At 37.9% G+C, this 21852-nt stretch overlaps 1 protein-coding gene across 6 annotated transcripts in view; it reads left to right on the top strand.

Moving 5' to 3' along the window:
- srebf1 (sterol regulatory element binding transcription factor 1) overlaps positions 1 to 21852 on the top strand; it is a 145677-nt gene that overhangs the window by 99031 nt on the left and 24794 nt on the right. For all 6 annotated transcript variants that reach the window (XR_009803935.1, XR_009803934.1, XM_061885154.1 and 3 more), the window contains exons 15-17: positions 1547 to 1679; positions 1754 to 1919; positions 15157 to 15375. Coding sequence is in view for 4 of the 6 variants with exons in the window: in XM_061885154.1 (XP_061741138.1) it covers positions 1547 to 1679; positions 1754 to 1919; positions 15157 to 15375 (518 nt within the window). In the remaining 2 variants the exon portion in view is untranslated. The remainder of the gene's footprint in view (positions 1 to 1546; positions 1680 to 1753; positions 1920 to 15156; positions 15376 to 21852) is intronic.

Raw genomic sequence — 21852 nt, 5'->3', positions numbered from 1 at the left:
GTGAGAGTCCAGTCCATAGTGGATCTAACATAATAGTGAGAGTCCAGTCCATAGTGGATCTAACATAATAGTGAGAGTCCAGTCCATAGTGGATCTAACATAATTGTGAGAGTCCAGTCCATAGTGGATCTAACATAATAGTGAGAGTCTAGTCCATAGTGGAGATAACATAATAGTGAGAGAGTCCAGTCCAAAGTGGATCTAACATAATAGTATGAGAGTCCAGTCCATAGTGGATCTAACATAATAGTGTGAGAGTCCAGTCCATAGTGGATCTAACATAATAGTGTGAGAGTCCAGTCCGTAGTGGATCTAACATAATAGTGTGAGAGTCCAGTCCGTAGTGGATCTAACATAATAGTGAGAGTCCAGTCCATAGTGGATCTAACATAATAGTAAGAGTTCAGTCCATAGTGGATCTAACATAATAGTGAGAGTCCAGTCCATAGTGGATCTAACATAATAGTGAGAGAGTCCAGTCCATAGTGGATCTAACATAATAGTGTGAGAGTCCAGTCCATAGTGGATCTAACATAATAGTGTGAGAGTCCAGTCCGTAGTGGATCTAACATAATAGTGAGAGTCCAGTCCATAGTGGATCTAACATAATAGTAAGAGTTCAGTCCATAGTGGATCTAACATAATAGTGAGAGTCCAGTCCATAGTGGATCTAACATAATAGTGAGAGAGTCCAGTCCATAGTGGATCTAACATAATATTGTGAGAGTCCAGTCCATAGTGGATCTAACATAATAGTGAGAGTCCAGTCCATAGAGGATTTAACATAATAGTGAGAGTCCAGTCCATAGTGGATCTAACATAATAGTGAGAGTCCAGTCCATAGTGGATCTAACATAATAGTGAGAGTCCAGTCCATAGTGGATCTAACATAATAGTGAGAGTCCAGTCCATAGTGGTTCTAACATAATAGTGAGAGTCCAGTCCATAGTGGATCTAACATAATAGTGAGAGTCCAGTCCATAGTGGATCTAACATAATAGTGAGAGTCCAGTCCATAGTGGATCTAACATAATAGTGAGAGTCCAGTCCATAGTGGATCTAACATAATAGTGAGAGTCCAGTCCATAGTCCAGTCCAACTACTTTGGCACGTGTTGCAGCCATGAAATTCTAAGTTAATTATTATTTGCAAAAAAAAATAAAGTTTATGAGTTTGAACATCAAATATCTTGTCTTTGTAGCATATTCAACTGAATATGGCTTGAAAAAGATTTACAAATCCTTGTATTCTGTTTATATTTACATCTAACACAACTCATATGGACCAACTTCACCTTTGTCTTTACTTTTTGAGCCAAAATTCGTCCATTCTACCTTTTCTGTCTACACACTGTGTCTGCTTGTAGGTTTACCGTGTTTGTGCGCTGCCGAACATGCTCCTTTGCTCTTAAACTTTTTGGAGGCGGTATAGTACCGAATATGATTCATTAGTATCTAACACCGCTATACCGTACAACCCTAGAAAAATAACAGTGTGTTTGCTTTTATGGTCTTCACTTTTTGAATGCTTCCCTGCCGTCGTCTAGGCTGTGACCCCCACTCCAAGTGGTGGTCCTCCGTCACCGTGGTGATCATCAACTGGCTCCAAGGCGACGACACGGCGGCGGAGAGGTTGTACCCGACCGTGGAGCACCTCCCTCGCACCTTGCAGAACGTGGAGTAAGTCCTGGCTTCCTCGTATTCCCTGCCTAACCCCGACGTGCACGCTGACCTGAGTCCCGCACCTGTGTCAGGAGCCTCCTGCCCAAGGCCTGCCTCAACACGTTCCGAGCCGTGCGGGCTCTGTTGTCCAAGCCGGAGAACTGCCAGTTGAGTCTGAGTCACAGCGACAAGGCCAGCGCTCTACTCCGAGACAGTCTCAACCTGGGCCCGCACTCTCACAGCTGCAGTTTAGACAAGGTACACAACACAAGAGCACACCTTTGTTGCCCATTAAACTTGTTGTTGCTGAACACTCCTTTGCGGGCACACAACATACAATAAAAGGAGCCCGAGCACGCATCAGGTCAGGGGTGTCCAAACTAATATTTCACAGAAATATTAAAGGGGAACATCCTAAAAAGGTCCGTCGTGCACCCGCCGCGTCATATCTGTTCCCAGCACATATCACGTGAGAAGGATCACTAGCGCCCTCTACCACCAGGAGTCGGGAGTCATTTAATGACTCATATTTGACACACGCAGCTACGGTATATTAATAAAACATAGCTGCTTACTGTTCTTTTTAGCATATTCAATAGCTTGGACCTTAAATCCTACTGAATAGCTCTTAAAGGGGAACATTATCACAATTTCAAAAGGGTTAAAAACAATAAAAATCAGTTCCCAGTGGCTTGTATTTTTGGAAGTTTTTTTCAAAATTTTACCGGTCTAGGAATATCCCTAAATAAAGCTTTAACGTGCCTTATTTTCGCTCCCTGCGAAGACACTGGCCATTTCCCTGTGACGTCACACAGTGCTGCCAATGTAAACAAACAATGGGAATACCACAGCAAGATATAGCGACATTAGCTCCGATTCAGACTGGGATTTCAGCGATTTACGCGATTCAACAGATTACGCATGTATTGAAACGGATGGTTGGAGTATGAAAGTATTGAAGAAGAAACTGAAGCTATTGACGCTATTCATAGCCATAGCATGGCCGAATAGCTGCGTTAGCATCGCCGGTAAAATGTGCGGACCAAACGATCAGGACTTTCGCATCTTTTGACACTGGAGCAACTTAAATCCATCGATTGGTAAGTGTTTGTTTCGCATTAAATGTGGGTGGAAGGAAACGTAATATAGTTGCAAATGCATCTGCAGGTTATCCATACATCTCTGTGCCATGTCTGCTTTAGCACCGCCGGTAAATAGCATGTTAGCATCGATTAGCGTAGCATGTTAGCATCGATTAGTTGGCAGTCAACATCAACAAAACTCACCTTTGTGATTTCGTTGACTATCGTTGCAAATGCATCTGCAGGTTATCCATACATCTCTGTGCCGTGTCTGCTTTAGCACCGCCGGTAAATAGCATGTTAGCGTCGATTAGCTGGCAGTCACGCCGCGACCAAATATGTATGATTAGCACATAAGTCAACATCAACAAAACTCACCTTTGTGATTTAGTTGATTTTATCGTTGCAAATGCATCTGCAGGTTATCCATACGTCTCTGTTCCATGTAAAATGTGGAGACACTCCAGCACATTCAATGGGGGTCTGGCGGAGTCATTTAATGACTCATATTTGACACACGCAGCTACGGTGTATTACTAAAACATAGCTGCTTACTGTTCTTTTTAGCATATTCTATAGCTTGGACCTTAAATCCTACTGAATAGCTCTTAAAGGGGAACATTATCACAATTTCAAAAGGGTTCAAAACAATAAAAATCAGTTCCCAGTGGCTTGTTGTATTTTTTGAAGTTTTTTTCAAAATTTTACCGGTCTAGGAATATCCCTAAATAAAGCTTTAAAGTGCTTTATTTTAGCTCTCTGCGAAGACACTGGCCATTTCCCTGTGACGTCACACAGTGCTGCCAATGTAAACAAACAATGGGAATATATATAGCGACATTAGCTCGGATTCAGACTGGGATTTCAGCGGCTTACGCGATTCAACAGATTACGCATGTATTGAAACAGATGGTTGGAGTATGAAAGTATTGAAGAAGAAACTGAAGCTATTGACGCTATTCATAGCCATAGCATGGCCGAATAGCTGCGTTAGCATCGCCGGTAAAATGTGCGGACCAAACGATCAGGACTTTCGCATCTTGTGACACTGGAGCAACTTAAATCCGTCGATTGGTAAGTGTTTGTTTCGCATTAAATGTGGGTGGAAGGAAACGTAATATAGTTGCAAATGCATCTACAGGTTATCCATACATCTCTGTGCCATGTCTGCTTTAGCACCGCCGGTAAATAGCATGTTAGCGTCGATTAGCTGGCAGTCACGCCGCGACCAAATATGTATGATTAGCACATAAGTCAACATCAACAAAACTCACCTTTGTGATTTAGTTGACTTTATCGTTGCAAATGCATCTGTAGTTTATCCATACGTCTCTGTGCCATGTAAAATGTGGAGACACTCCAGCACATTCAATGGGGGTCTGGCGGAGTCATTTAATGACTCATATTTGACACACGCAGCTACGGTGTATTACTAAAACATAGCTGTTTACTGTTCTTTTTAGCATATTCAATAGCTTGGACCTTAAATGCTACTGAATATCTCTTAAAGGGGAACATTATCACAATTTCAAAAGGGTTAAAAACAATAAAAATCATTTCCCAGTGGCTTGTTGTATTTTTTGAAATTTTTTTCAAAATTTACCGGTCTAGGAATATCCCTAAATAAAGCTTTAAAGTGCCTTATTTTCGCTCCCTGCGAAGACACTGGCCATTTCCCTGTGACGTCACACAGTGCTGCCAATGTAAACAAACAAGGGGAATACCACAGCAAGATATAGCGACATTAGCTCGGATTCAGACTGGGATTTCAGCGATTTACGCGATTCAACAGATTACGCATGTATTGAAACGGATGGTTGGAGTATGAAAGTATTGAAGAAGAAACTGAAGCTATTGACGCTATTCATAGCTGCATTAGCATCGCCGGTAAAATGTGCAGACCAAACGATCAGGACTTTCGCATCTTTTGACACTGGAGCAACTTAAATCCGTCGATTGGTAAGTGTTTGTTTCGCATTAAATGTGGGTGGAAGGAAAGGTGATATAGTTGCAAATGCATCTACAGGTTATCCATACATCTCTGTGCCATGTCTGCTTTAGCACCGCCGGTAAATAGCATGTTAGCATCGATTAGCTGGCAGTCACGCCGCGACCAAATATGTCTGATTAGCACATAAGTCAACATCAACAAAACTCACCTTTGTGATTTAGTTGACTTTATCGTTGCAAATGCATCTGCAGGTTATCCATACATCTCTGTGCCATGTAAAATGTGGAGACACTCCAGCACATTCAATGGGGGTCTGGCGGAGTCATTTAATGACTCATATTTGACACACGCAGCTACGGTGTATTGCTAAAACATAGCTGCTTACTGTTCTTTTTAGCATATTCAATAGCTTGGACCTTAAATCCTACTGAATAGCTCTTAAAGGGGAACATTATCACAATTTCAAAAGGGTTAAAAACAATCAAAATCAGTTCCCAGTGGCTTGTATTTTTAGAAGTTTTTTTTCAAAATTTTACCGGTCTCGGAATATCCCTAAATAAAGCTTTAAAGTGCCTTATTTTCGCTCTCTGCGAAGACACTGGCCATTTCCCTGTGACGTCACACAGTGCTGCCAATGTAAACAAACAATGGGAATACCACAGCAAGATATAGCGACATTAGCTCGGATTCAGACTCGGATTTCAGCGACTTAAGCGATTCAACAGATTACGCATGAATTGAAACGGATGGTTGGAGTATGAAAGTATTGAAGAAGAAACTGAAGCTACTGACGCTATTCATAGCCATAGCATGGCCGAATAGCTGCGTTAACATCGCCGGTAAAATGTGCGGACCAAACGATCAGGACTTTCGCATCTTTTGACACTGGAGCAACTTAAATCCGTCGATTGGTAAGTGTTTGTTTCGCATTAAATGTGGGTGGAAGGAAACGTGATATAGTTGCAAATGCATCTACAGGTTATCCATACATCTCTGTGCCATGTCTGCTTTAGCACCGCCGGTAAATAGCATGTTAGCATCGATTAGCATAGCATGTTAGCATCGATTAGCATAGCATGTTAGCATCGATTAGCTGGCAGTCAACATCAACAAAACTCACCTTTGTGATTTCGTTGACTATCGTTGCAAATGCATCTGCAGGTTATCCATACATCTCTGTGCCATGTCTGTCTTAGCATCGCCGCTAAAATGTGGAGACACTCTGGTACATTCAATGGGGGTCTGGCGGCAGACACTTTGGCATCTTGGGGCCAGTGGTGCAACTTGAATCCCTCCCTGTTAGTGTTGTTACACCCTCCGACAACACACCCACCAGGCATGATGTCTCCAAGGTTCCAAAAAATAGTCCAAAAAACAGAAAATAACAGAGCTGAGACCCGGTGTTTGTAATGTGTTGAAAATGAAAATGGCGGGTGTGTTACCTCGGTGACGTCACATTCTGACGTCATCGCCTCCAGCGCGATAAACAGAAAGGCGTTTAATTCGCCAAAATTCACCCATTTAGAGTTCGGATATCGGTTAAAAAAATCGATGGTCTTTTTTCTGCACCATCAAGGTATATATTGACGCTTACATAAGTCTGCTGATAATGTTCCCCTTTAAAACATGCAGGGGCCATTATGATATTTTTCATTTTCTAACCATAACAATATACAGGGGGGCAAAAAAGTATTTAGTCAGCCAGCGATTGTGCAAGTTCTCCCACTTAAAATGATGACAGAGGTCTGTAATTTTCATCATAGGTACACTTCAACTGTGAGAGACAGAATGTGGAAAAAAAATCCAGTAATTCACATTGTAGGAATTTTAAAGGGGAACATTATCAGCAGACCTATGCAAGCGTCAATATATACCTTGATGGTGCAGAAAAAAGACCATGTATTTTTTGAACCGATTTCCGAACTCTAAATGGGTGAATTTTGGCAAATTAAACGCCTTTCTGTTTGTCGCTCTTTTAGCTATGACGTCAGAACGTGACGTCACCGAGGTAACACACCCGCCATTTTCATTTTCAACACATTACAAACACCGGGTCTCAGCTCTGTTATTTTCCGTTTTTTCGACTATTTTTTGGAACCTTGGAGACATCATGCCTCGTCGGTGTGTTGTCGGAGGGTGTAACAACACTAACAGGGAGGGATTCAAGTTGCACCACTGGCAAGAAATCTGCCGCCAGACCCCCATTGAATGTACCAGAGTGTCTTCACATTTGACCGGCGATGCTAAGACAGACATGGCACAGAGATGTATGGATAACCTGCAGATGCATTTGCAACCATTAAGTCAACAAAATCACAAAGGTGAGTTTTGTTGATATTGTTGACTTATGTGCTAATCAGACATATTTGGTCACGGCATGACTGCCAGCTAATCGATGCTAACATGCTATGCTAATCGATGCTAACATGCTATTTACGCTAGCTGTATGTACATTTGAAACTAGATACCCACATTTAATGCGAAACAAACACTTACCAATCAACAGATTTAAGTTGCTCCAGTGTCACAAGATTGGAAAGTCCTGATCGTTTGGTCCGCACATTTTACCGGCGATGCTAATAAGGCAGCCATGCTATGGGCCACTTCATTAGGTACACCCACGCTATGGCCGAATAGCATCAATAGCTATTAGCTGAATAGCTTCAATTTCGTTTTCTTTATCTGCCTCCATACTCCAACCATCTGTTTCAATACATGCGTAATCTGTTGAATCGCTTAAGCCGCTGAAATCCGAGTCTGAATCCGAGCTAATGTCGCTATATCTTGCTGTGGTAACCGCCATGTTGTTTACATTGGCAGCACTGTATGACATCACAGAGAAATGGATAGTGGTTTCGAAGATAGCGAAAATAAGGCACTTTAAAGCTTTATTTAGGGATATTCTGGGACTGGTAAAATTTTGAAAAAAACTTCAAAAAATACAACAAGCCACTGGGAACTGATTTTTATTGTTTTTAACCCTTTTGAAATTGTGATAATGTTCCCCTTTAAAGAATGTATTCGTAAATTATGGTGGAAAATAAGTATTTGGTCAACCATTCAAAGCTCTCACTGATGGAAGGAGGTTTTGGCTCCAAATCTCACGATACATGGCCCCATTCATTCTTTCCTTAACACGGATCAATCGCCCTGTCCCCTTAGCAGAAAAACAGCCCCAAAGCATGATGTTTCCACCCCCATGCTTCACAGTAGGTATGGTGTTCTTGGGATGCAACTCAGTATTCTTCTTCCTCCAAACACGACCAGTTGAGTTAATACCAAAAAGTTCTATTTTGGTTTCATCTGACCACATGACATTCTCCCAATCCTCTGCTGTATCATCCATGTATCCTTTTTGGTATAAACTCAACTGGTGGTGTTTGGAGGAAGAAGAATACTGAGTTGCATCCCAAGAACACCATACCTACTGTGAAGCATGGGGGTGGAAACCTATCTATCTATCTATCTATCTATCTATCTATCTATCTATCTATCTATCTATCTATCTATCTATCTATCTATCTATCTATCTATCTATCTATCTATCTATCTATCTATCTATCTATCTATCTATCTACTCATAAAGTGATACATTTTTATTAGTTTTTTTTACTTAAGTTACAAGATCAACTTCAGGTATATCTGTCGATTTTACGTTTGAACTTTTATTTTGTTTGTTTTTTATGGTCTTTGGTCAAAGAAAACTTTGATGTTTTTATACGGCAACCACACGATATATGCAATATTTTTAGCACATAAAACATTTTATAGTAAAGTTTTTGAAGTAATTGGAGCCTTGAAATAATTGATTATAACATTGCTTTTTTTGTATTTTTTTTTTATACAATGAAAAAAACAAAAAAACAGCTTGCATGACAGCTTTGTGTCAACATTGCAACTTTTTCTCATTCGATTTCACCTCATTCCACTTTTTTAAATGTTTTTTTTTTTTCATTTTTGAAATAGCATTTCCAGATTGTGTGGCGGGCCGCACTTTGGACACCCTTGCATTAGGTGGTGCACACAGGAAATAGGCACTCGTCACACAGGTGTTTATGGCCTGAGCTGTGGTGCATTGTAGTTGCATTGCATGTGTTGTCAGGCCAGTGCAATGTTCCTGCAGTGCAACACAGAGCTGAGCCTCCAACAGCAATTATATACTTAAAGGGGAACATTATCATAATTTCAAAAGGGTTAAAAACAATAAAAATCAGTTCCCAGTGGCTTGTTGACTTTTTTGAAGTTTTTTTTCAAAATTTTTACCGGTCCCAGAATATCCCTAAATAAAGCTTTAAAGTGCCTTATTTTTGCTATCTTCGAAACCACTATCCATTTCCCTGTGACGTCACACAGTGCTGCCAATACAAACAACATGGCGGTTAGCACAGCAAGATATAGCGACATTAGCTCGGATTCAGACTCGGATTTCAGCGGCTTAAGCGATTCAACAGATTACGCATGTATTGAAACAGATGGTCGGAGTATGGAGGCAGATAGCGAAAACGAAATTGAAGAAGAAATTGAAGCCATTGAGCGAATAGCTATTAACGCTATTCGGCCATAGCGTTGGTGTACCTAATGAAGTGGCCCATAGCATGGCTGCCTTATTAGCATCGCCGGTAAAATGTGCGGACCCAACGATCAGGACTTTCGCATCTTGTGACACTGGAGCAACTTAAATCCGTCGATTGGTAAGTGTTTGTTTCGCATTAAATGTGGGTTTCTAGTTTCAAATGTACATACGGCTAGCGTAAATAGCATGTTAGCATCGATTAGCGTAGCATGTTAGCATCGATTAGCTGGCAGTCATGCCGTGACCAAATATGTCTGATTAGCACATAAGTCAACAACATCAACAAAACTCACCTTTGTGATTTGGTTGACTTAATGGTTGCAAATGCATCTGCAGGTTATCCATACATCTCTGTGCCATGTCTGTCTTAGCATCGCCGGTCAAATGTGGAGACACTCTGGTACATTCAATGGGGGTCTGGCGGCAGATTTCTTGCCAGTGGTGCAACTTGAATCCCTCCCTGTTAGTGTTGTTACACCCTCCGACAACATACCCACGAGGCATGATGTCTCCAAGGTGCCAAACAATAGTCGAAAAAACGGAAAATAACAGAGCTGAGACCCGTTGTTTGTAATGTGAAAATGAAAATGGCGGGTGTGTTACCTCGGCGACGTCACGTTCTGACGTCATCGCTAAAAGAGCGATAAACAGAAAGGCGTTTAATTTGCCAAAATTCACCCATTTAGAGTTCGGAAATCGGTTAAAAAAATAGATGGTCTTTTTTCTGCACCATCAAGGTATATATTGACGCTTACATAGGTCTGCTGATAATGTTCCCCTTTAAAATAGAGATGTCCGATAATGGCTTTTTTGACGATATTCCGATATCATCCAACTCTTAATTACCGATACCGATACATCCAATCGTGGAATGAACACATTATTATGCCTAATTTTGTTGTGATGGCCCGCTGGATGCATTAAACAATGTAACAAGGTTTTCCAAAATAAATCAACTCAAGTTATGGAAAAAAAAAAGTGCCAACATGGCACTGCCATATTTATTATTGAAGTCACCAAGTGCATTATTATTTTTTTTAACATTCCTTTAAAACAGCTGCTTGGAATTTGGGACATGCTCTCCCTGAGAGAGCATGCGGCGGTTGAGGTGGGATGGGTTGAGTTGTGGGGCTAAGGCGGGGGTCGGCAACCCAAAATGTTGATAGAGCCACATTGGACCAAAAATACAAAAACAAAACTGTCTCGAGCCGCAAAAAATTAAAAGCCATATTACATACAGATAGTGTGTCATCAATCAATCAATCAATCAATCAATCGATGTTTATTTATACAACCCTCAGTCACAAATGTCTCAAAAGACTGCACAAATCATTACGACTACGACATCCTCGGAAGAACCCACAAAAGGGCAAGGAAAACTCACACCCAGTGGGCAGGGAGAATTCACATCCAGTGGGACGCCAGTGACAATGCTGACTTTGAGAAACCTTGGAGAGGACCCTATGAGATATAAATTGAATTAAGATGACTTAAAGGAAACTAAATGAGCTCAAATATAGCTACAAATGAGGCATAATGATGCAATATGTACATATAGTTAGCCTAAATAGCATGTTAGCATCGATTAGCTTGCACTCATGCAGTGACCAAATATGTGGGGCGGCATGGCGTAGTGCAGGGGTGTCGAACTCAAACACAGAGTGGGCCAAAATTTTCGACTGAACAAAGCCGCGGGCCAAGGTTGTACAAATTAACCTTTTAATAGGGACCCAAACAAGTTTTGCATTGAATATTGAACGAGCAAGGCTTGTATAACTTTATAGTGACATGCAAAATCGATTTTCAAATATTGTAGTGCTGCAAGGGATTCTGGGTATTTGTCCTGTTGTTTTTATGTTGTGTTACGGTGCGGATGTTCTCCCGAAATGTGTTTGTCATTCTTGTTTGCTGTGGGTTCACAGTGTGGCGCATATTTGTAACAGTGTTAAAGTTGTTTATACCGGCCACCCTCAGTGTGACCTGTATGGCTGTTGACCAAGTATGCTTGCATTCACTTGAGTGAGTGTATAAGCCGCATATATTATGTGACAGGGACGGCACGGTGTTTGTATGGAGGAAAATTGGACGTGGCGACAGGTTGTGGAGGAAATTTGGGAGGGGGCACTGAACTTTGGGAGTCTTCCGGGAAAATCGGGAGGGTTGGCAAGTAAGAGTATTAGCGGTGAATGCGGTGTTACAGCGGCGGGCCAGCTCTAATGTTAATTTGATATTGCCTCAAGGGCCAAATTAAATTACACGGCGGGCCAAATTTGGCCCGCGGGCCAGAGTTTGACACCCATGACTTAAAGGAAACTAGACAAGCTCAAATATAACTACAAATGAGGCATAATGATGCAATATGTACATATAGTTCGCCTAAATAGCATGTTAGCATCGATCAAGCTTGCAGTCATGCAGGGACCAAAAATGTCTGATTAGCACTCCAAACAAGTCAATAACACCAACAAAACTCACCTTTGTGCATTCACGCACAGCGTTAAAAGTTTGGTGGACAAAATGAGACGGAAAAAGAAGTGGCATAAAACACGTCCTAGAAAGTCGGAGAAAGTTATACATGTAAACAAACTACGGTGAGTTCAAGGACCGCCAAAATTAGTAGGACAAAACGGCGCTCGCCAAATACTCGAATCAGTCAAGCATGTTTAATACAAACAGTGTGCTTTATAACAATTAGGGAGGTTTGTGTCATGTTTGTCCTCCGACAGAAACCATATTAAAACAAAAAATATGTTTTTTTTACCCTCATTTCTTTCCATTTTTGATATATTTTTGCAAAAGCTCCAGAGAGCCACTAGGGCGGCGCTAAAGAGACACATACGGCTCCAAACCCGCGGGTTGCCAGCCCCCAGGGCTAGGGGGTAGTGTGGGTGTATACAGTAGCGTCCCGGACAAGTTAGTACTGCAAGGGATTCTAGGCATTTGTACTGTTGTGTTCATGTTGTGTTACAGTGCGGATGTTCTCCCAAAATGTGTTTTGTCATTCTTGTTTTGGTGCGGGTTCACAGTGTGGCGCATATTTGTAACAGTGTTAAAGTTGTTTATACGGCCACCCTCAGTGGGACCTGTATGGCTGTTGATCAAGTATGCATCGCATTCACTTGTGTGTGTCTGTAAATGCCACATATGTTACTGGGCCGACACGCTGTTTCATGGAGGAAAAGCGGACGTGACGACAGGTTGTAGAGGACGCTAAAGGCACACAAATATTGTTGTCCGGGTGGAAATCGGGAGACTGGTTGCCCCGGGAGATTTTCGGGAGGGTTAGCAAGTATGGGCGTACAATCTTTCGTCAGAGCGCGATGGGACTTTACAAAGAGTACAATCCCGACGTTTCTCCTCAATTGAGCTAAATTGAATTTTGTCTCGGTTTAATTCCTTGCGTCTTGTCTTGTTTAATAGATGTCATCAGCGTTTGAACCTGACAAGCGACTGTTTGGTTGAACTCTGCTACTGCAGTGTTGTTTTTGTTTGTGTGATTCCTGTGTGCACTATGTTTAGGAGTGCTGCTAGACATTTGTCTGGAGTGAATGGGTTATACTTGCAAACTTTTTTCTATCTTCAAGGTCCTCAAAGCGCTTTGACGCTATTTCCACATTCACACACTGATGTTACAGTGTGGATGTACTCCCAAAATGTGTTTTGTCATTCTTGTTTTGGTGCGGTTTCACAGTGTGGCGCATATTTGTAACAGTGTTAAAGTTGTTTACACGGCCACCCTCAGTGTGACCTGTATGGCTGTTGATCAAGTATGCATCGCATTCACCTGTGTGTGTCTGTAAATGCCGCATATGTTACTGGGCCGACACAATGTTTGCATGGAGGAAAAGCGCACGTGACGACAGGTTGTAGAGGACGCTAAAGGCACACAAATATTGTTGTCCGGGTGGAAATCGGGAGAATGGTTGCCCCGGGAGATTTTCGGGAGGGTTAGCAAGTATGGGCGTACAATCTTTCGTCAGAGCGCGATGGGACTTTACAAAGAGTACAATCCCGACGTTTCTCCTCAATTGAGCTAAATTGAATTTTGTCTGGGTTTAATTCCTTGCTTCTTGTCTTGTTTAATAGATTTCATCAGTGTTTGAACCTGACAAGCGACTGTTTGGTTGAACTCTGCCACTGCAGTGTTGTTTTTGTTTGTGTGATTCCTGTGTGCACTATGTTTAGGAGTGATGGTAGACATTCGTCTGGAGTGAATGGGTTATACTTGCATAGCGCTTTTCTACCTTCAAGGTATTCAAAGCGCTTTGACACTATTTCCACATTCACACACACATTCACACACTGATGTTACAATGCGGATGTTCTCCCGAAATGTGTTTGTCATTCTTGTTTTGGTGTGGGTTCATAGTGTTAAAGTTGTTTATACGGCCACCCTCAGTGTGACCTGTATGGCTGTTGATCAAGTATGCATCGCATTCACTTGTGTGTGTCTGTAAATGCCGCATATAGTATGTTACTGGGCCGACATGTTTGCATGGAGGAAAAGCGGACGTGACGACAGGTGGTAGAGGACGCTAAAGGCACACAAATATTGTTGTCCGGGTGGAAATCGGGAGAATGGTTGCCCCAGGAGATTTTCGGGAGGGTTAGCAAGTATGGGCGTACAATCTTTCGTCAGAGCGCGATGGGACTTTACAAAGAGTACAATCCCGACGTTTCTCCTCAATTGAGCTAAATTGAATTTTGTCTGGGTTTAATTCCTTGCGTCTTGTCTTGTTTAATAGATGTCATCAGCGTTTGAACCTGACAAGCGACTGTTTGGTTGAACTCTGCTACTGCAGTGTTATTTTTGTTTGTGTGATTCCTGTGTGCACTATGTTTAGGAGTGCTGCTAGACATTCGTCTGGAGTGAATGGGTTATACTTGCATAGCGCTTTTCTACATTCAAGGTATTCAAAGCGCTTTGACACTTTTTCCACATTCACACACACATTCACACACTGATGTTACAGTGCGGATGTTCTCCCGAAATGTGTTTGTCATTCTTGTTTTGGTGTGGGTTCATAGTGTTAAAGTTGTTTATACGGACACCCTCAGTGTGACCTGTATGGCTGTTGACCAAGTATGCCTCGCATTCACTTGTGTGTGTCTGTAAATGCCGCATATGTTACTGGGCCGACATGTTTGCATGGAGGAAAAGCGGACGTGACGACAGGTTGTAGAGGACGCTAAAGGCACACAAATATTGTTGTCCGGGTGGAAATCGGGAGACTGGTTGCCCCGGGAGATTTTCGTGAGGGTTAGCAAGTATGGGCGTACAGTCTTTCGTCAGAGCCCAATGGGACTTTACAAAGAGTACAATCCCGACGTTTCTCCTCAATTGAGCTAAATTGAATTTTGTCTGGGTTTAATTCCTTGCGTCTTGTCTTGTTTAATAGATGTCATCAGCGTTTGAACCTGACAAGCGACTGTTTGGTTGAACTCTGCTACTGCAGTGTTATTTTTGTTTGTGTGATTCCTGTGTGCACTATGTTTAGGAGTGCTGCTAGACATTCGTCTGGAGTGAATGGGTTAAACTTGCATAGCGCTTTTCTACCTTCAAGGTATTCAAAGCGCTTTGACACTATTTCCACATTCACACACTGATGTTACAGTGCGGATGTTCTCCCGAAATGTATTTGTCATTCTTGTTTGGCGTGGGTTCACACATATTTGTAACAGTGTTAAAAGTTGTTTAGACGGCCACCCTCAGTGTGACCTGTATGGCTGTTGACCAAGTATGCCTGGCATTTACTCGTTTTAAAGCGTTTATCGGCCGATAATATCGACAGTCCGATGTTAACAGACATCTCTAACTTACAAGTTACATTTGGAAGCACATCTGCCTGTTTTTTTTCCCATGTTTAACCCTTGCAAATCCATCACCAGGTGGTCCAATTACTGCTATGCGACCTGCTGTTGGTGATGAGGACCAACGTGTGGCGTCTTCAGCAGCAGGGGCCCAACGCCAGCGGACTGGGCTCGGCGGGCCCTGGCACAGGCCCCAATGGGGTCCACCAGGCCTCGCCGCCTGAGCTCCAAGGCTTTCAGCAAGATCTCAGCTCGCTACGAAAGTTGGCTCAGAGCTTCAGGCCGGCCATGCGAAGGGTATGTAGATTCTCTTTTTCAGGTTTAGTTTCTTTTTTTTGTGTTCATTAGCCAGACCAGGGTTCACCAACGCAGTGCCCGCGGGCACCAGGTCGCCCGTAAGGACCAGATGAGTCGCCCGCTGGCCTGTTCTAAAAATAGCTCAAATAGCAGCACTTACCAGTGAGCTGCCTCTATTTTTTAAAATTGTATTTATTTACTAGCAAGCTGGTCTCACTTTGCTGGACATTTTTAATTCTAAGAGAGACAAAACTCAAATAGAATTTGAAAATCCAAGAAAATATTTTAAAGACTTGGTCTTCATTTGTTTAAATTAATTCATTTATTTTTTTACTTTGCTTCTTATAACTTTCAGAAAGACAATTTTTAGAGGAAAAATACAACCTTGAAAATGATTTTAGGATTTTTAAACACATATATCTTTTAAAGTCCTTCCTCTTCTTTCCTGACAATTTAAATCGATGTTTAAGTATTTTTTTTTAATTATTGTAAAGAATAATAAATGCTTTTTAATTTAATTCTTCATTATAGCTTCTGTTTTTTCCACAAAGAATATTTGTGAAATATTCAGAAGAAATAATTATTTGTCTTTGTTAGAAATATAGCTTGGTCCAATTTGTTATATATTCTAACAAAGTGCAGATTGGATTTTAACTTTTTTAAAACATGTCATCAAAACTCTAAAATTAATCTTAATCAGGAAAAATGACTAATGATGTTCTATAAATTCTTTTTTTTTTTTTTTTTTCAAAAAGATTGGAATTAGCTAGTTTTTCCTCTTCATTTTTTGGGGGTTCAATTTTGAACTTTAAAGAGTCGAAATTGAAGATAAACTATGTTTTAAATTTTTATTTTCTTTTTTTACATGTTTTCTCCTCTTTTAAATCGTTCAATTAAGTGTTTTTTTCATCAAGAATAGTTGTGAAATATTCAGAAGAAATAATATTTGTCTTCGTTAGAAATATAGCTTGGTCCAATTTGTTATATATTCTAACAAAGTGCAGATTGGAATTTTAACCTATTTAAAACCTGTCATCAAAATTTTAAAATTAATCTTAATCAGGAAAAAAATACTAATAATGTTCTATAAAAAATTTTTTTTAATTTTTTCAAAAAGATTGGAATTAGCTAGTCTTTCTCTTCATTTGTTGGGGTTGAATTTTGAATTTTAAAGAGTCGAAATTGAAGATAAACTATGTTTTAAATTTTAATTTTCTTTTTTTTTCGTGTTTTCTCCTCTTTTAAATCGTTCAATTAAATGTTTTTTTCATCAAGAATAGTTTTGAAATATTCAGAAGAAATAATATTTGTCTTTGTTAGAAATATAGCTTGGTCCAATTTGTTATATATTCTAACAAAGTGCAGATTGAATTTTAACCTATTTAAAACCTGTCATCAAAATTCTAAAATTAATCTTAATCAGGAAAAATTACTAATGATGTTCTATAAATTCTTTTTTTTTATTTTTTCAAAAAGATTGGAATTAGCTAGTCTTTCTCTTCATTTTTTTGGGGTTCAATTTTGAATTTCAAAGAGTCGAAATTGAAGATAAACTATGTTTTAAATTTAAATTTTCTTTTTTTTCGTGTTTTTTCCTCTTTTAAATCGTTCAATTAAGTGTTTTTCATCAAGAATAGTTTTGAAATATTCAGAAGAAATAATATTTGTCTTTGTTAGAAATATAGCTTGGTCCAATTTGTTATATATTCTAACAAAGTGCAGATGAAATTTTAACCTATTTAAAACCTGTCATCAAAATTTTAAAATTAATCTTAATCAGGAAAAAAATACTAATAATGTTCTATAAATAATTTTTTTAAATTTTTTCAAAAAGATTGGAATTAGCTTGTCTTTCTCTTCATTTTTTTGGGTTGAATTTTGAATTTTAAAGAGTCGAAATTGAAGATAAACTATGTTTTAAATTTTAATTTTCTTTTTTTCGTGTTTTCTCCTCTTTTAAATCATTCAATTAAGTGTTTTTTTCATCAAGAATAGTTGTGAAATATTCAGAAGAAATAATATTTGTCTTTGTTAGAAATATAGCTTGGTCCAATTTGTTATATATTCTAACAAAGTGCAGATTGAATTTTAAACTATTTAAAACCTGTCATCAAAATTTTAAAATTAATCTTAATCAGGAAAAAAATACTAATAATGTTCTATAAATAATTTTTTTAAATTTTTTCAAAAAGATTGGAATTAGCTAGTCTTTCTCTTCATTTTTTGGGGTTGAATTTTGAATTTTAAAGAGTCGAAATTGAAGATAAACTATGTTTTAAATTTTAATTTTCTTTTTTTTTCGTGTTTTCTCCTCTTTTAAATCGTTCAATTAAGTGTTTTTCATCAAGAATAGTTGTGAAATATTCAGAAGAAATAATTATTTGTCTTTGTTAGAAATATAGCTTGGTCCAATTTGTTATATATTCTAACAAAGTGCAGATTGGATTTTAACCTATTTAAAACATGTCATCAAAATTCTAAAATTAATCTTAATCAGGAAAAAAATACTAATAATGTTCTATAAATAATTTATTAAATTTTTTCAAAAAGATTGGAATTAGCTAGTCTTTCTCTTCATTTTTTGGGGGTTCAATTTTGAATTTTAAAGAGTCGAAATTGAAGATAAACTATGTTTTAAATTTTAATTTTCTTTTTTTTCGTGTTTTCTCCTCTTTTAAATCGTTCAATTAAGTGTTTTTTTCATCAAGAATAGTTTTGAAATATTCAGAAGAAATAATATTTGTCTTTGTTAGAAATATAGCTTGGTCCAATTTGTTATATATTCTAACAAAGTGCAGATGGAATTTTAACCTATTTAAAACATGTCATCAAAATTCTAAAATTAATCTTAATCAGGAAAAAAATACTAATAATGTTCTATAAATAATTTTTTTAAATTTTTTCAAAAAGATTGGAATTAGCTAGTTTTTCCTCTTCATTTTTTGGGGGTTCAATTTTGAACTTTAAAGAGTCGAAATTGAAGATAAACTATGTTTTAAATTTTAATTTTCTTTTTTTACGTGTTTTCTCCTCTTTTAAATCGTTCAATTAAGTGTTTTTTTCATCAAGAATAGTTGTGAAATATTCAGAAGAAATAATATTTGTCTTTGTTAGAAATATAGCTTGGTCCAATTTGTTATATATTCTAACAAAGTGCAGATGGAATTTTAAACTATTTAAAACCTGTCATCAAAATTTTAAAATCTTAATCAGGAAAAAAATACTAATAATGTTCTATAAATAATTTTCTTAAATTTTTACAAAAAGATTGGAATTAGCTAGTTTTTCTCTTCATTATTTTGGGTTGAATTTTGAATTTTAAAGAGTCGAAATTGAAGATAAACTATGTTTTAAATTTTAATTTTCTTTTTTTTCATGTTTTCTCCTCTTTTAAATCGTTCAATTAAGTGTTTTTTTCATCAAGAATAGTTGTGAAATATTCAGAAGAAATAATATTTGTCTTTGTTAGAAATATAGCTTGGTCCAATTTGTTATATATTCTAACAAAGTGCAGATTGGATTTTAACCTATTTAAAACATGTCATCAAAATTTTAAAATTAATCTTAATCAGGAAAAAAATACTAATAATGCTCTATAAATAATTTTTTAAAATTTTTTCAAAAAGATTGGAATTAGCTAGTTTTTCCTCTTCATTTTTTGGGGGTTCAATTTTGAACTTTAAAGAGTCGAAATTGAAGATAAACTATGTTTTAAATTTTAATTTTCTTTTTTTTCGTGTTTTCTCCTCTTTTAAATCGTTCAATTAAGTGTTTTTTTCATCAAGAATAGTTGTGAAATATTCAGAAGAAATAATATTTGTCTTTGTTAGAAATATAGCTTGGTCCAATTTGTTATATATTCTAACAAAGTGCAGATTGGAATTTTAACCTATTTAAAACCTGTCATCAAAATTTTAAAATTAATCTTAATCAGGAAAAAAATACTAATAATGTTCTATAAAATTTTTTTTTAAATTTTTTCAAAAAGATTGGAATTAGCTAGTCTTTTTCTTCATTTTTTTGGGTTGAATTTTGAATTTTAAAGAGTCGAAATTGAAGATAAACTATGTTTTAAATTTTAATTTTCATTTTTTTCGTGTTTTCTCCTCTTTAAGTGTTTTTTTCATCATTTATTCTCTAAAAAAAAACGTCCCTAAAAGGAAAAAAAATGTACGACGGAATGACAGACAGAAATACCCATTTTTTTTAATATATATATATATATATATAGATTTATTTATTAAAAGTAAATTGAGCAAATTGGCTATTTCTGGCAATTTATGTAAGTGTGTATCAAACTGGTAACCCTTCGCATTAATCAGTACCCAAGAAGTAGCTCTTGCTTTCAAAAAGGTTGCTGACCCCTGAGCCAGACTATGTAAAAACTATTTAATGAATCTTGCATGAATCCCACTGACAAAATTCATAGGAACACAGTCGTGGTCAAAAGTGTACATACACTTGTAAAGAACATAATGTCATGGCTGTCTTTAAGTTTCCAATCATTTCTAAAACTCTTTATTTTTTTTGTGATAGAGTGATTGGAGCACATACGTGTTAATCACAACAAAACATTCATGAAGTTTGGTTCTTTTATGAATTTATTATGGGTCTACTGAAAATGTGCTGGGTCAAAAGTATACGTACAGCAATGTTAATATTTGCTTACATGTCCCTTGGCAAGTTTACCTGCAATAAGACACTTTTGGTAGCCATCCTCAAGCTTCTGCTTGAATTGTTGACCACTCTTCTTGACAGAATTGGTGCAGTTCAGCTAAATTTGCTACTTTTCTGACATGGACTTGTTTCAATGCTGAAGAAGTCAAAGTCCTGACTTTGGGAAGGTTATTATAAAACCTTAATTCTAGCCTGATTTAGCCATTTCTTTATCAATTATGACGTGTGTTTTGTTTCATCTGACATCACATGGACAAAGAGAATCAATCAATCAATCAATGTTTACTTATATAGCCCTAAATCACTAGTGTCTCAAAGGGCTGCACAAACCACTACGACATCCTCGGTAGGCCCACATAAGGGCAAGGAAAACTCACACCCAGTGGGACGTCGGTGACAATGATGACTATGAGAACCTTGGAGAGGAGGAAAGCAATGGATGTCGAGCGGGTCTAACATGATACTGTGAAAGTTAAATCCATAATGGATCCAGCACAGTCGCGAGAGTCCAGTCCAAAGCGGATCCAACACAGCAGCGAGAGTCCCGTTCACAGCGGAGCCAGCAGGAAACCATCCCGAGCGGAGGCTGATCAGCAACACAGAGATATCCCCAGCCGATACACAGGCAAGCAGTACATGGCCACCGGATCGGACTGGACCCCTCCACAAGGGAGAGTGGGACATAGGAGAAAGAGAAAAGAAACGGCAGATCAACTGGTCTAAAAAGGGAGTCTATTTAAAGGCTAGAGTATACAAATGAGTTTTAAGGTGAGACTTAAATGCTTCTACTGAGGTAGCATCTCGAACTGTTACCGGGAGGGCATTCCGGAGTACTGGAGCCCGAACGGAAAACGCTCTATAGCCCGCAGACTTTTTTTGGGCTTTGGGAATCACTAATAAGCCGGAGTCCTTTGAAGGCAGATTTCTTGCCGGGACATATGGTACAATACAATCGGCAAGATAGGATGGAGCTAGACCGTGTAGTATTTTATACGTAAGTAGTAAAACCTTAAAGTCACATCTTAAGTGCACAGGAAGCCAGTGCAGGTGAGCCAGTACAGGTATATATGTATGTATATATGTATATAAAGGTATATACAGTATAGGTATATATGTATGTATATATGTATATAAAGGTATATACAGTAAAGGTATATACAGTATAGGTATATATGTATGTATATATGTATATAAAGGTATATACAGTATAGGTATATATGTATGTATATATGTATATAAAGGTATATACAGTATAGGTATATATGTATGTATATATGTATATAAAGGTATATACAGTAAAGGTATATACAGTATAGGTATATATGTATGTATATATGTATATAAAGGTATATACAGTATAGGTATATATGTATGTATATAAAGGTATATACAGTATAGGTATATATGCATGTATATATGTATATAAAGGTATACACAGTACAGGTATATATGTATGTATATATGTATATAAAGGTATATACAGTATAGGTATATATGTATGTATATATGTATATAAAGGTATATACAGTATAGGTATATATGTATATAAAGGTATATACAGTATAGGTATATATGTATGTATATATGTATATAAAGGTATATACAGTATAGGTATATATGTATGTATATATGTATATAAAGGTATATACAGTATAGGTATATATGTATGTATATATGTATATAAAGGTATATACAGTACAGGCGTAATATGATCAAACTTTCTTGTTCTTGTCAAAAGTCTAGCAGCCGCATTTTGTACCAACTGTAATCTTTTAATGCTAGACATGGGGAGACCCGAAA

Source organism: Nerophis ophidion, linkage group LG23, assembly GCF_033978795.1.
Source record: "Nerophis ophidion isolate RoL-2023_Sa linkage group LG23, RoL_Noph_v1.0, whole genome shotgun sequence".
Lineage (NCBI taxonomy): Eukaryota > Metazoa > Chordata > Actinopteri > Syngnathiformes > Syngnathidae > Nerophis > Nerophis ophidion.
This window is presented reverse-complemented; position numbering and strand designations above follow the sequence as displayed.